Raw genomic sequence first — 15,800 nt, forward strand, 5'->3', positions numbered from 1 at the left:
ATGTCCTACCTCTGAGTTTGAAATTTTCCAATTTTCCACATTGTAGTTCAGTTTTTTTGTTTTTGGCAGGTTCTGCAGCTTCTTCGATCCACATTAAGTCTTTGCTACTTGTACTCAGAACAAAACTAAAACAAGTCACTGACGAAAGAATTCTATTTCTAAAGGTTCACCTAAACCACCTCATTCCAACCCCCCCCCCAAAATAATAAACCTCTCTTTCCTTCAATCACTTTTTGAAGTCCAGTCACTAAATATCCATCTGTACTTCTGCCAACCACCAGAAGGAAGACTGTTTGAGAACACAACACGTGACAGAGAGATGGGTTCAGATGTCCACATCAGGTTGTTAGATGCTGATGCTTATCTCTGAGCCTAATTCTCCTTACATCCAAGATGTGTTCAACACAATCTGTTTCCTCAAGTTGTAAAGAGGTTTAAGCTAACAGTGATGCCTGTGATTGTTGGGTCTGGGGTTGACAGTTCATTGGGCCTGCACCACTTCTCTCCCCTAGGTGTTTGTGCCAATGACCCACAGGTACCATCCCAACTCCCAGTGCCCTTTTCAGCCTGAATATGACCCCAGTGTCAAACTTCACATGATTGCCCTGAAAGCTAAACCATAAAACCACAATCCGAAAGGAGTTCTTGCCTTTGCCCCAAAGTATTTTACAACTTGTCCCTTTGTTCCTTTCTTCCTGAATGCCTTTCATCCCATATCAGCCAACACTTACAAATTCTGTAAGACTTTGTGCACTGTTACCTCCTAGGGTCACAGTTTTCGTGGCCCTGCAGGGATTCACTCATTCCCCTGGGTGCCCCAGGCTTTTCAACAATGACCTGCTGTCCTTATTGCAGAGTGCACATTTGTCATTTGCATGATTTCTCTTTGAATCCTCACATTCAAGGTGGTAGTGCTGGTGGGGTACTATTATTTACTTCATTGTTGAGGCTAAATCAGATGGCCAGGTTCAACTATCAGCAGTTTATTGAACTATGATTTGAACAAAGGCAAGATGAGTTCAGATCTCCCCTCTTAAACTACTCTAAAATGCATTTTTTCTGTAAAAATTATCATCCTGGGGGCTAGAGAGATAGCTTAAAGTGCTAGAACACATACTTTGCATGCAGGAGGCCCTGGTCTACATGATCCCCTGAGTACTGCCAGGAACAACTCCTCAGCAACAGACTGGGAGTATTCTTTGAGCACTGCTGGATATGACCCATATCAGCCTTAACCACCCCCCCCCCCATACAGACTACCTTGTTACTTTTGCTATGGTACTCATATAATTAATAATATACTATAATGAAAGCATAAATTCTTACTCTCAACCAGGTCAATTATGTTTGCTTATGAGTTACACAGTCCATAAATTCCATTTGAGCTGCTGCTGTAGAGCATATGTTGTTACAAACTCCCCCAGCAAATCTCTAGTGTTGCCACAGGTGGAATGGAAAGTACTGTGGGTGATCTTTTAGCTCAGGGGAGATTGTTATTTTTATTTAAATTTCTTGTTCCTGCAGTTTGTTTTACAAGTCTATATTTGTCTACCCCAAACTGAATGTTTTTTTATATGTTAAGGGCCCCCCAAAGGACTGAAGTTGTGTGCGTGAAAGGCACAGAAAATTCTGCTGAATTACACTAGAACAACATTACCTCCTCATTATCAGCCACCAACAGTATACAGAGAATATGGCCTCTCGTTGAATATTTAAGACTTGACAAACTTTCTTACTAGGGTCCCAGCTTTCCAAGAGTTGGAATGAAGTTGGGGTGGCTAAGATGGAGTAGTTGATTGATCAACAACATCTCTTCCACATCGCCAACCCTATAGTCAAACATCTGGTCACCTGTGTCCTCAGTCCCTTGTGCTTAGTGTGTTTCCAGTCCCCATTCTTGATTGGCATGTCCTGGCACATTCTCTGTACCAGGCTCTGTTTGATCATTCTGATAACCCTCTTGAGGTAGGTTGTTTATTAAACACCTTTTTAAACAAAGAAATGGAAGATTCATAAGGTTAATTAGCTTGCACAAAGTCCAAGGGTAGATGATAGGGTAAGGTTTAAACCAAAACTCTTCGGGCTCCAAGGAGGAGGCCTTATCCTTTAACTCATTTCTTTGGAAGTACTCTATTTTCCCAGTTTCTTGCTAACACCTTTGGATTCTGATTCTTTCTTACACAGAATACTTCTGTCTCTATGTCTGTTTTATTTTTCCTCATTATGCCCCCCTTAAGAGACGAAAAGGCAAGATTTTGTTGTTGTTGTTGTTGTTGAGCTAGCAGACCATGCCCCCCTTCTGATTCCAGTACCCTGGATAGTTCAAGGCAGCTGCTCCAAAAATTACCTGCCCCTGGAGGCAGAAAGACTCTTGCCTTTGAATCTCCCATTTCTTGACCTTCCAGATGTAATTTGGAGTGAAGAACTTCCTTGTTTGTTACCTTGACTCAAGTTAGACCCTTTCTGGGAATCTTTGAATGAAATGTAGTAGGTGTTCTCTTTGCCATTTCTCAAACTCCCTACACACACTTTTCTCCTCTGATTGCAAGCCCCACCAAGGACTCTTCATCCCTGTTGTTCATTTGAGGAAATTTCTCCTCTAAACAGTTGACTGAGAAACCTCCCTAGATACAAATTTTAAGCACGCCCCCATCACCATTTTCCTACATATAATAACATACTGTTCATTATCTCTCTGCGCATGCCCTGTTTGGAACCAACATCATGTTATCTGAATTGAAGTTATCTGGTGTCACTTTGGGGTCCAGCAACAGTGACATTTCCTTAGAGGACAGTAGAAAAGCAATTCAGTTCCTCCCATTTCTTGAACAGAGGCTTGCATAATCAACCAAGTAGAAAGAAATGTTGAGATGCATTTAACCTCATTAGTTTCAGTAGGGCTGACTCTCTCCAATCCATCAGAGTTGAGCTACATTAGTGAAACTCAACAATTTCCAAATCTCATTTACATAATGGATGAGATGTGAAATGAGCCCAAAGTGAGGGGAGCCGCCAGAGGCACTAAAGTTTATCACAATATATAAGAGTTCTTTTCGATCATTGCATTAAATTTCCACTAACAAGATAACAAATTAATTGTCTGTGTTACTGTACTAGCCCAAAGTCTATTGAGTGGAGAGTATCAGTGAGGAAGACAGCTGGTGTTTCAGGGTCTGTGGGTGAGAAGGCATGCCCAGAGGGATGTGAGCATGCTACCTTAATTGTCATCTGCCCCTTTAAGAAATCCCAGCCACCTCTGTAATCTGATGGTGGACTTTGGCTTTATTAGTGAGGTAAGCGAGGATGAGTAAATCAACTGTATCAGACAAGCCTCAGGACATCTAGAAATTGATCATTCTGCCGAAATAAGCACTCCGTGTTTATTAGCTGGGAGTTCATCACTATCACTTCTCCTCATCCAATTCCTAAGAGATTTCAAAGCCATCATCATGGTATTAGCTCGTCTGACTGAACTACTAGAGATAGAGATTAGGAGATCTATCTAATGATGGGTCTGAGTTTCTGTGATTTTTTTTCTCTTTTATTGCAAAGAAGAGAGCTTTTCTAGCACACACTCTGTGTCTATATGTGTGTGCTTGTACACATCAAACTCTGTTTGCTTCTGTGGGAAGAATTCAAATAGTGGCGCAAAGTCAGCAGTTTAAAGAAAGGACACTACAGTTCCGCTAGCCATAAAGAGTTGACTACTTAATTGGGGCATGTGTACTAAATTCATTTCCCCATCTGATGCAGTGTGTCTATCCAGTAGCCAAAGAAGACTAACACATAAATAAAAGCACTTCAGTAGGTAGGTGAAGTGGTGAATTATCAGTGGGTGATATATCACAGGAATGACTAATTAGATTCCATAAAACCTCATTTGTAATCCCAACCTCCATACAAGGCCATACATGGTCACGAGCCCTGAGTACCTATTGGACTCATCCTGACAAACCAGGAAATATGCATTTATCTATTTATACATTTATTTATAGATACACATGCACTCAAGCTCCTGATATCAAGCTCTTTTCTCAATGTGGCTTCTAAATAAGCAGTAATCAAAATGCAAATAAGGTGACCCAGTTAGCATCACGATCTGTATTACTATGCAGATGTGCTCTTTGACTATGTGCTGTAAAGGTAAAAAAAAAAGAAAGAAAAGAAAAGAAAAGAAAAAGGTAAAAAAGAAGGAGGATTCAGTGGAAAATGCTTCTATTAACCAACTCTGACTACTGAGCCCTTCACCTTCAGGAGACTAGAGAAGAATCTCTCTCATGGAAACTGGTCTTAGAGATTTGCTCACATCTGGTGTCTTGACTGGTTTATTTTCAAGCTGTCCTGTGAACATAGAATTACAAGTACCTACCAAGGAAGCAAGCAGACTGCTTTGTGATGTCTCAGAATACCACACACATATAACAGGCCAACCCAAGACAATCCAAGAATACAGCTAGACCCAACAATCATGGCCTTGCCATGCTCTCTGTATGACACTCTCTGTCACTGTCACTGTCCTCCTGTTGTTCATCGATTTGTTTAAGTGAGCCCAGTAATGTCTCCATTGTGAGACTTGTTGTTACTGTGTTTGGCACATCAAATACGTCATGGGCAGCTTGCCAGGCTTTGCTGTGCAGGCAAGATACTCTTGATAGCTTGCCAGGCTCACCGAGAGAGGCAGAGGAATCGAACATGGGTTGGCCAGGTCGACCATGTGCAAGACAAACACCCTACCTGGTGGACAATTGCTCCAGTTAGGAAAAACATGGGGCAATCCCTTTCTGAAACTTGGTTGTCCAGATTAGTTTCCTTCCCATTCTCAACTTTGTTTATTTGAACTGGGCTGAAAGGTCACTGTGTTCATCTGTTGATGAGCCTGTAACCTCTTTATGTGCATTCAAGTAGCAAACTTACCTGATTGCCAAGGACTTAACAAGAGCCCATTCAGTTCATTGTGCTGTTAAATTGGTTTTAATTACACATTGTCATATTTTTTAGAAAACAGGTACCACTCTATTGTCTCCACAATTTTTTAAGCGTAAGAGAAGTTAGATCAGCAGTCTGGTTCTCCCTACTCCTTTTACTTCTATGCACCTGCTACTCTGTGTGTGTGTGTTTGTGTGTGTCCATGTATGTATGTTTGTGTGTGAGAGAGAAACATAGAGATAGAGAGACGCAGAAACAGAGCAATGATACATGAGATGCAACAGTAAAATATCTAATTTAGATGTATTGTTAGGATATATAATATGTTTCCATTTTAAGTGATACAATTGGGCTCTTCTGAAAAACATGTTTCATATAGCATGTTTTTTTCACACAAAGATCAGGAAAGATTAAATTCCCCATTATTAGAATTTATTGCATAAAGTAGAAAAACTCTTTAATATAAATCTCTGTGAAGTTTCAATAGCCGAAAGTTATCTTCTTGGTTCATTTCTACATTTCTTAATCAATGGGGGTGAGCACTAAAACAATTGTTGGGTGATTCTAGAAAACTTAGAATTGGAATGGAAGAATACAAATCTATTCTAACCTGCAGGACACCACTGCCCACTGAGAGTCTTAGTCTTGTTCATTGAAGTTCATTCATTCAGCAAGGGTGGGGCAGAGCCTATAATTACTTGGTGTCTCCCAGCTCTAGCTTCTTAATTTTCAGATTAACTTCTTTGTCTCTGATACGTTTTATTAACTTGTTATCATGAGTTTTTTTCAGCCTTATGCTGCCAGCAATCTAGAAGATAAGAATATAAAGTCTCTTTTTCTAGGAAATTTAAAACCTCCAGAGGACATATGTGGCATGGGAATATAAAATAAGTTTGAAATGAGACAATGTGTACTAATGCAAAAAGTGTTAAGAAATAATAATATTCAATTGGTATGCTTTTAAATATACATTCATTGCCTACTGCAACAGAGGCAATATTTTTTGATTGGTTAGATGGCTTCAAGTAACACAAACATTATCTTTCAGTATTAGAGGTCAGAAATCCAAAGGCATCATATTGTACTAAAATCAAAATATTAATAATTCTGCTGTCCTTTCTGGAAAGCAGGATATGATCCATTTCCTCACCTTTTTTACTATCTGTTAACCACCTGTTATCCCTTAACTCAGAGCTCTCCTCCTCCATCTCTAAAACATATCTCTGTACCCTTCTTCCATGACCGTGTCCCATTCTCTAACTCTTCTCCCTCCTTCTGCTTTACTGTATTCTTTGATTATATTTGACCATTTTGACCAGCATCTAAAATGGTCTTCCTGTGTTCAGTGAGCCGATTAAGAACAATAATTCTTTCTGTAACCTCAATTCCCTTTTGTCATATTACATAGCATATTCACAAATTCTAGCAGGTAGGATGTAGACATCTTTGTAGGGAATCTGGTGTTTTTTTCCCCTACCACAATATCTGGGGTGTAGCGATAGCACAGCAGGTAGGGCATTTGCCTTATAAGCGGCCAACATGGCCGACCCAAGTTCGATTCCTCCGCCCCTCTCAGAGAGCCCAGCAAGCTACCGAGAGTATTCGATATGCCAGACACAGTAACAACAAAGTCTCCAATGGAGACATTACTGGGCCCGCTCGAGCAAATCGACGATCAACGGGAGGGCCTTTACCTTTACCTTTACCTTTACCTTTACCTTTACCACAATATCTAAATTCCTTTATTTCTCATAACATCCTCATTTGACAGATGGAGAAATTGAGGCACAAAAAGTTGATATAAATTGTTCAGATTACAGAGCAAGTAAAGCAAGGAATCTTACGCCAGAGAATAAACTCTTCACTGCCCTTTTCTACTATAGTGAAAAGAGAGTTTTGAGTTGAGAAGCACGTGTGAGCTAAAGTAGCCAGTACAGCTTCCCCAAAAGTCCAGGAGCTTTGAAAGATAGGGATGTATTCTGTTTGTCTATTTAATGCTTTTGAGTGTCTAGTATCTATCAAACTAAGTGCTGGGGGATCAAATGAAAATGAGCCATACCTCTTGACCTTTCGAAGTTTGCAATTGCCTACAAGAATTGACTGAGACATGAACAAAAGAAATGTTCTCAAGTTAAGTATGATCAGAGAAAACTGCCAAGTTAAGTATGATCAGAGAAATCTGCCCAAGAGGATAAGAGATATGAGATATGAGTTTAGTTTTTTCCAACTTGCATTTCCAAACTTGTCTTCTAGTATTTGTTTTTTATAATCATTGCAAACTCTTATACCAGTTCACAAAGAAATCTTGTTTCTGCTTCTGCCCTTGTCATTCCCTAGTGTTGGCAGGCTACCCTTCCACGTTTAGATATTCCATTCCCCTCTCAAGACTGTGAATTTTTTTCCCTGTTTCTCCCTGCAAGGTTGATTGGCCCCCATTCAGAGATGGTTCATATTCCCGATGCCTAAGAGTGCCTGAAGCATATAGGTTCTTAATGAATATCAAATTAATAAGTGGATTCGCATAAGACCACCTCAGATCCATTGAGATCTCATTTGCCTTCTGATTTATGGAGGATTCATCTGGCTTCCTCTCTTGTTTAGTTTTTCAGATTTTTTTTAGTTTGTCTGATTTTTAAGTGCTCTGTCTTATCCCACTCTTCACTTCCAAATCGTTTCTGCAAAGACAGACATCACGTCTTCCCAATTTACCACTCAACACTCAAATAATTGTTTATTTCAAGATGATTGAGTCCTGGCTCTCCAAATTGTCTTATATTTAAATGACCTTGCTTAAAAGTTATCTGATGGACCTAGAATGAAGTGAAATTCATTTTAAATAAAATACACGTTGATAGGGCCACCACATATGATTGAGCAGGCCCTTCACAGTCAGTGAGCAGTTGGTTTATGTGTAGAGTGAGGCTAAAATTCAAACTGCCTCCCACTCTCCAAACCATGAGCAATAGGGATGCCTAAATGCACAGGAAGCCCTGCCCTTTTGTATTCTTCACAGCAGTGCTCTCTTTTTGACAAGATCTGGGTCTTTGAGACTCTGTACACCTCGCTGAGATAGCTTTTTGTACTTTAACCAAAGATACTATTTGAGTAGAACAGATTTATTTTTGGTGATTGAAAAAGTCACTTCAAGGTATTCCCATACCGTTATAAAAAGTAACAGCTACCTTTATGCCATGCATAGATTATTAGATTGCCATTGTTTTAATGGCCAGCTGTTTGAACCAGTGTTATGTTCCTGATATCATAGATGCTCAATGTATGTTGGTTTAATTGGTGAATAAGATGATGCAAGAAATATAACATTGTATTGATCTTGGTACAGAAAAACATTTTCTGATTTCTGAGTATCTGTTGCTTGAATCAGGTTTTGTAGCATTAAGCCCTCTTGCTGATATGAATGAAATTCAGTTGGAACAATGAGAAAGGTCAATGGAAGAATCCAGAAAACCAATACAGGAGAAGGGGGATCATTAAGTTTCGAGAACAATCTCTTGTAGGAAAAGACTTATTTACTGTTTTATCCCAAATTCAATGTGTTATGGGAAAGGGAAAAAGATAAACCTAGGTCCAGAGGCATAGATCTCAACCACTTTTCCCCAATAACTGGTGTGTGAGGTTGGGCAAACACCTGAGTCCCTGTACCTTGCTTCTGTCTTTAAATTCTGAATGTTGCCTTTTTCCTCTTAATATCCATAGGGATATTGCAGAAGACAAATAGTATAATGCATTTAAATATCACTGCAAGATTAAAAATCATTGACAGGACAGAAGTTATAGTATAGATGATAAGGTTTTTGCCTTGCAACAAATGACCTGAGCTATCCCTGGCACCACATATGGTCCCCAAACCCCACTAAAAGAGATTGTTGAGTGCAGAGTCAGGAGTAAGGCCTGAACACAATCAGGTGTCATGTCAAAATATAAAAAGGTCTCCCAACTTTGCCAAGTCCTGCATTTGACACTATAAAGGTGCTAGGGGCATGACTGAAGGAAGTACCCATCCCTCTATGCCACCTTCCGCTTTGTGATCAGGAACATCTTCATTTGAAATTTTTAGATTTATAAAGTGAAGTGAGGGGTCAGGGAATAGCACAACAGTAGTGTACTATTCTCTGCCTGACATGCAGCTGACCCAGGTTTTATCCCTGACATCTTATATAGCTCCCTGAACCTCGCCAGGATTGCTTCCTGAGTGCAGAGCCAGCAAGAAGTCCTGTGCACTGTCTGGTGTGGTCCCAAAACGAAAAACAAACAAAAAGAATTGAGCTATTTAATTATTAATCTTATTAATCTTAGGCTAGTTTTTATGTTTCCTGAAATGCATGTTACAAGACAAATTCATTTGATCTCTGTGAATTAATTCCACCAGCCCCTTTGTTTTAAAGAAACTGTGAGATAAGGACCAGGTATGAGGAAGGATATAGATCTTACCACTTATCAGATGTGTGATCTTAGATATGACCTCTTTCAGTCTCTATCTTTTTATCCTACAAAGGTATTTTTGGTTGGTGACTTGACTGGTTGATTTTCCCCAGAGAGAAAATGAGATAAAGTAGATAAACTAGCTTTATAAACCTAAAGCAACATACAAATCATTCTAAGGTGAAGCTGGTTCTTATTATCCAAGGTCACAGAGCTCATTAAAGGGATCCTGGGAAAGTCAGCACCATGGACCCTGCTATTTTCTCCCTGGCCCCTATGACCTTGAGCAACCTGGAGAAGAGGTAATTGAACAGTAGCTACTACTTCGGAAGAAACAGAATCAAAATATTGAAGTTATTGACCCACCCTTCAGGCAGTAAACAGTGCTTTGGTCTCTGACCTTTTCGCATCCTAGGGCAGTCAATAGCCTGGCCACTAGCTGCAGTGCCTGCCACTGATTGTGATTTGGGAGTATTTTAACCTTGAACTGAGCTCTAAGTAACCAAGGCAACAGGAAGTCAGCTTCTGGTTGGGAGGAGTAGAAATCCATAAATCAAGTCCCTAATGAAAACATGGTGTGCAGGTAGAGGTTCTAGGGGATAAGTGGGCTATGAGAAATTACCTTTGAAAATGAGTGGCTGTCCCTTGATAGGATACAGCACAGTTTCAAAGACTTTTTTTTTTTAATTATCAATAGAGGTCAATAGGTTATAGTAGAATGTTTTCATATAGGTTTGACTTTTATTTTATTTCCTCTTGGCTCTGTCTTATAATTATGAACAGATGTTGGATCCACAAAGTTATTAGAATTGTTATTTCCTCCTTTAAGATACTAGTCTCCAAATATGCGTGCCTCAATACAATTGTCCCAGTTGTGGTCAATGGATGCTCTGAGCATCGACCCAGGGTACTTTTCGTACATTCTGCCGAGTGAACTTAAGATCTTGATCTCTTGTTTCCCAAAGAAAAATATCTTCACCATTACCAAGGCCCAGGCAAGCTACCCGTGACGTATTATTCGATATGCCAAACACAGTAACAAGTCTCACAATGTTACTTGGCCCGCTTGAGCAAATTGATAAACCACAGGAGGACAGTGACAGTGACTCGGGCCCAGTGTGAGCTATGTTCTATCTCAGTGGTCCAGTCAACATAACATTCTCAAAGAGTTTTTTTATTATGATTGGTTTGGGTCTTCAAACCCCCAAATCTCCTTCCCATGGAGAGAAGGAAACTAGGGTCATGCTGGGAAGAAACCTTCCAAATGTTCCACCACTCCAATTTACCAGCATTTCTGAGAACTTACTTCTGAACAGTTTCATGTTCATCTGATCATTTGATTACCTCTGTCTGATATCTCACTGCCCCAAGGAATGAGGGAGAAAGATTTCCTCTCCTCACCCTGCCCACTGCTCCCTCTCTGCTGCCGTCCCTGAGACCTCTGCTTTGAGACAGATTTTGTAATGACAAGTTTGCTAGATTAGCCATTATTTAAAACTTCTCCATATTCTTGCCCATTTATAAATATTTCTGGAATAGTTTTCATAATTTTAACAAAACTTTCAAATGTCTGAGAAAACAAACATCAGGGCTTTCTCTCTCTCTCTCACTCTCTCTCTCTTTCTCTCTCTCTCTCTCCCCTTTTAATGTTTTTTCCAACTTGTTTTCAAATTCATTGGATGCCATTCTAGCAAATAGTACTATAATCTAGAAAATCCTAAATTATCTGGGGTTTTGAAGAGCACTAAATAGTGACAATCTGAGTGATAGGGTGTTTTAAGTGTCATTTTATTACTTTTAACGTATTCTGTAACATAAACACTTGAGTAGTAAAGTATGCCCAATAGAGGTATGATCGGATCAACTTTAATGAAATGATGTGGACTGAGACTAATTTGGATTGTGAACATTAGCATGAAAATGGGTACAACTAAAATGACTTGAAATCAGTTTGTTCCCCAGTGAGAGTTAAATATTCACTTGCTATTCCTGTTTATGGCTCATTCCCTGAGCATAAGAATTGGAGCATAATTTCAGCAAGGAATTACCTGCCCAACCTGTGTCTGTGGTATAAAGATGACCTGTCTGTGAGTTTTTTTCAAAGGAGCTGTTATCCAGTGGGACTCTGAGAGCTTAGAACTCCAGAGGCGGCTCTGGAAAGGAAACTTGTGTCCCGTGGCTGGAAACAGCCACAGGAGCACAGACACCAAAGTGGGAGATTTTTATCAGACTCACTTCTGCTCTACCCATTTTAGATTTTCTTGCATCCATTTCAAGCATACAGGTCTACCCCAGACCCATGAACTTGTGGACTTCTTGATTTTACTAAGAGTTCTATTCTCAGTGGAGAAAACATGTAAAACTTGGTTGTGTTTTTAAAAATATGAATACGACCCAAGGAGATAGTCCAGGAATTAAGGCCCTTGCCTTGCTTGCAACGTACTCACTTGTGATTACTGACACTGCCTGTGGTCACTATTACCAAGAGTGACTCCTCAGCACAGAACCAGAAATAGTTCCTTAGCCCTACTAAATGTGACCCAAACAAAAAAACAAAAAAATATACATATTAACAATAAAGGAGAGTTGGAAATAAGTAAGAGTGAAAACTCCCTTTTCCTTGCCCATGTTCCCTATGTTGTTCATGCTGAAAATAACTATTATTAACTGTTTGGGAATTTTGCTTTACAGATGTTTCTGTAAGAATTTTACCTATATTATGTACTTATCCTGTTTCTGGCACTCCTGCATATTTTATAAATATCTTTGCATGTTTGCTGCATTTCCTGATTTCTTAGTGGTTTGTGCTTTCAGTATTTCTGTCATAAAATCTACCTCCACTGTCAAAATGCTATGAAATATATAATCCAAAAAGATGTGAGTGGTATATTATTCATAGTATCTGTAGGTAGTTGGGGTTTCTGTGGATGAGATGGGAAGTAGGCGGATGACATGTTTAGCTGGGTTTTTTTTTTCCCAGCTGTGATGTGGGGATCTGTCTGTCTTCTTGGTGAAACATGCTGTTGGCAGATTCTTAATGTGGACAGACCTTAGAAGACAGCCAGGTTGGTCAAGCATCTGGCTCCTTGGCAGTATTTGTGTCTGATATTAAAAGCTTCTGGATTTAGTTATTTCTCTTCTTATAACTTGGAACTGTGAAGAAACTTTGCTTAGTTCACCATTTCATATGGATTCAGATACTGCTCTCCTAGATTTTTGTTTGCTGAGTTGGAAGGACACTTTTTGCAGCTGGGGATCTAGAAGATTCTTGATCATTATTAGGAAAGAGAGCGCTGTACTTTTTGCTTGTTGGTTTCTTGGACTAAAAAAGCAGCAGGTTATACTGATCCTAGTCATTATAATAATAATAATAATAATAATAATAATAATGTAGAGTACAGACTCTGCTGGACAGTGTCCTAAGCCCTTCACATTGATTCATTCATACAAATCCCCACCACCACTATAAGATAATACTGTTCCATTCGATTATAGTTTAGAAAGTTTAAAGATTGGAGAGGTTGACAGACTTGTTCATGATCACAGAGCTGGAAAATGAAGGAGGCTGTACTCAAGCTCAGAAGACTAAGTTCAAGCTGTTGAAATTTATTCTATCATGCATTTCTAGATTCTTCCAGATGTACCTCTCTGAATCTACCCAGATTTTCATCATCATAAGGACATGATCTCTGATGCATGTTATAACCAACATATTGACTGTCATAACACAGCAGTCCCCATGAGGTGTCTTCAACTTCTTGCATGCTGGTCTTGTATGGATTTATCTGTATTTCTCCTTTTGTTCTCCAATGGATTACTTCTCAACTCTGGAAAGGCCTTTCCACTACTCTGCTGCTATAATATGAGCTTTACAGCCTTTTCTCATACTGATCCCATTATCCTTATATCTCCATATGCTAACTTTCCCATACTTGTGGCCCAGCTGTTCTTTCTCATTTGGTCTTGTCTCTTCTGGCTGGAGATGAGAAACCTCCCTAGAATTAGAGTCCCTTCATCCCATACTGGTACACTCAGCATATGTATGCTCTGAGAAGCAGGTTTCTTGATGTCTGGAAGACAGAAGGTGACTGGTGCATGATACCAAGGTGCATGATACCAATATAAGCAAGGATTATGCCCCCAAACCCCACTTCTAGATGCCCATCCTGGAATGATGCTACTCCTCACCTCAGACAAAAAGTCACAACCTGGCATGCTACTGATCTCTATTTTCTTTTAAACAATTCTAAAAATATCATTCTTATTGTGCCAGACAGTCAGCTCATTTAATGATTTCCTAGGATCACTTTCAGGTTTCCTGTTACCTGTCTTCCTAAAGTAGCTTCAACCTCTGGGGTTCTTGTTTTTTAGGAATGCCAAGTCCCCACTTAAAAGTGGACCAGACGGTGTCGCATAGTAAGAGTGAGGGCTCATCGTCCACCATGATGACCAGGAAGAAGCCAGCTGCAGTGGACAGTGTTGCTCTTCCACCAACCCCAGTGTTATCCCTGCTTGCTGCTTCTGCAGCAACACCGGATGCAGGTGAGCACTTTCTAGATACTTTGGGTTTGATATGGGAAAGGTGGGTGAAGAAAGATGGAGAAGGCATGCTGAGAATATGTTAATGGATACAGGTTTAGCCAAATTCCCAGAAGCCACAAGCATGGCAGTTCCTTCAGCATTGGAGTTTCCAAGTCAAAGGAGGTCTAAAAATAAATGAAAAGTATCTCACAATCTGGAAGCCAAAGAATTTTGAGCAATCTTCCCAATTTATTCTAATACCGGTCCAGTGAGTTACCACAGGTGATAATAGTATTGATTGCTTCTTATCAAACCTAAGTAATTACAAATTTCTACATCCAGGACCTTTTATTTGTTATCTCCTGTACCTCATAAGATAATTTTATGTAGAAAATATTTGCTTCCTTGTTTCAGAAGAGGGAGCTAAGAGTAAGAAACTTCTCCCAGGAACTTACAGACAGGATTTCTCCAGGATTCCAACTCAGATCCCAAACCCCATTCTCAGCCACCACATTTTATCTCCTCCATTGCTTCCTGGGGTTGGGAGACAGTAATCACTGAGTTTTCTTGACACTTTTATTCATCCTGTGTCATAATTTCATGAGTAATTCATTATAAATCAGACTCTTTTGGCAGCTGATAAAATATAAGCTCTTGATTCAGACATCACTGATGCTCTCAGCAGGCTGGCCCATTCAACTTCTGCCTTCATTTACTCCACACAGAATTTTCCACAGGTGCATTTTGCCATGCTTATCCCCTGCATCCAGAAAGGCAGGCACTGAACTTATCTTTAGAGCAGACTTACTCAATTTTTTATACCCCATACATATTCAAGGCCCCCCGCCAGTCACAGTTCTTCCAAATTCCCATAACACCAAGCATCTGCCAGGCATTTACCACCTACTCCTGGACTACACTAAGAAACACTTTCTAGGGGCCCAAGTTGTGGCTCCAGTGGTAATCTTCATGCCTTGCATGGTTAAGGACCTAAGATTAATCCTTGGCACCTTGTATCCCTCCTCAACACTCTTCAGTATGACTTTGATAATCCTTAAGAACTATTAGATGTGGCCCCATGACAACAACGACAACAAAAAGAAAGGACAAAGAGGAGATCAGAATGATAGTAGAGAGTTTGCCTTGCACACAACGAACCATGGTTCGATCCTTGGCACCCTATGTGGTTCCTCAAACCCGCCAAGAGTGATCACTGAATGCAGAGCCAGAGGTAAGCCCTGAGCAACTCTGGGGCTGACCTAAGAACCAAAAGAAAAAGAAAAGAAATGTCTCCTATTTAACTGCTTCTGTCATGGAGCAAAATTATTGTATACCTCATGTAGAATTCAAACTTAGGATTCTTGCTATCTTCATGGCACACAGAAGAATTCCATAAGCATTTGTTGAATTACTGCATTGGTAAATGTCAACCATGTTGCAGTACTTAGTAATGCCTGTTATCATTAGAAACCCAAGATGAGACCCACTATTGACATTCACTCACTCCAGACTTATCTTCCAGTTCAGCAGGTTGCTTTGAGCAAAGACTTCAACTTGTCTCCATACCGACCTCCTTTATGGAAATCATGGGTAATCAGAAATTGAGTCCAAGTGAAACCATGGAGAAAATATTTGGGATGACACTTCTCCAATTTAGTAGGTAGTTTGTGGTGATACTTATGTGTGTCATAGTTAACCAAGTTAGATGAATTGCTTCATGACCTATTTCCTCCTGCAGGGCTTTGTCAAAAGTAACCAGGGAGGCTCCAGGAGGGAAGACACTGAGTCTCACAATCTTCATCTGATTAGAAAACACGTTTTTAATGAAATAGCATTTTAACTTCTCTTGGAAACAGTGTTCTTCCCAACTGCTGGGGAAATCTTGCTCTTAAAAAAAAATTCATGAGTCTTCA

General features: G+C 39.8%; 1 protein-coding gene across 1 annotated transcript in view; it reads left to right on the top strand.

Annotated features, from left to right (window-relative positions):
• SETBP1 (SET binding protein 1) overlaps window positions 1–15,800 on the top strand; it is a 361,699-nt gene that overhangs the window by 318,945 nt on the left and 26,954 nt on the right. The window contains exon 5 of the mRNA XM_056138137.1: window positions 13,738–13,908. Within this exon, the coding sequence (XP_055994112.1) occupies window positions 13,738–13,908 (171 nt within the window). The remainder of the gene's footprint in view (window positions 1–13,737; window positions 13,909–15,800) is intronic.

The sequence above is a fragment of the Sorex fumeus genome, unplaced genomic scaffold, assembly GCF_029834395.1.
Source record: "Sorex fumeus unplaced genomic scaffold, SorFum_2.1 ptg000128l, whole genome shotgun sequence".
NCBI classification, from domain to species: domain Eukaryota; kingdom Metazoa; phylum Chordata; class Mammalia; order Eulipotyphla; family Soricidae; genus Sorex; species Sorex fumeus.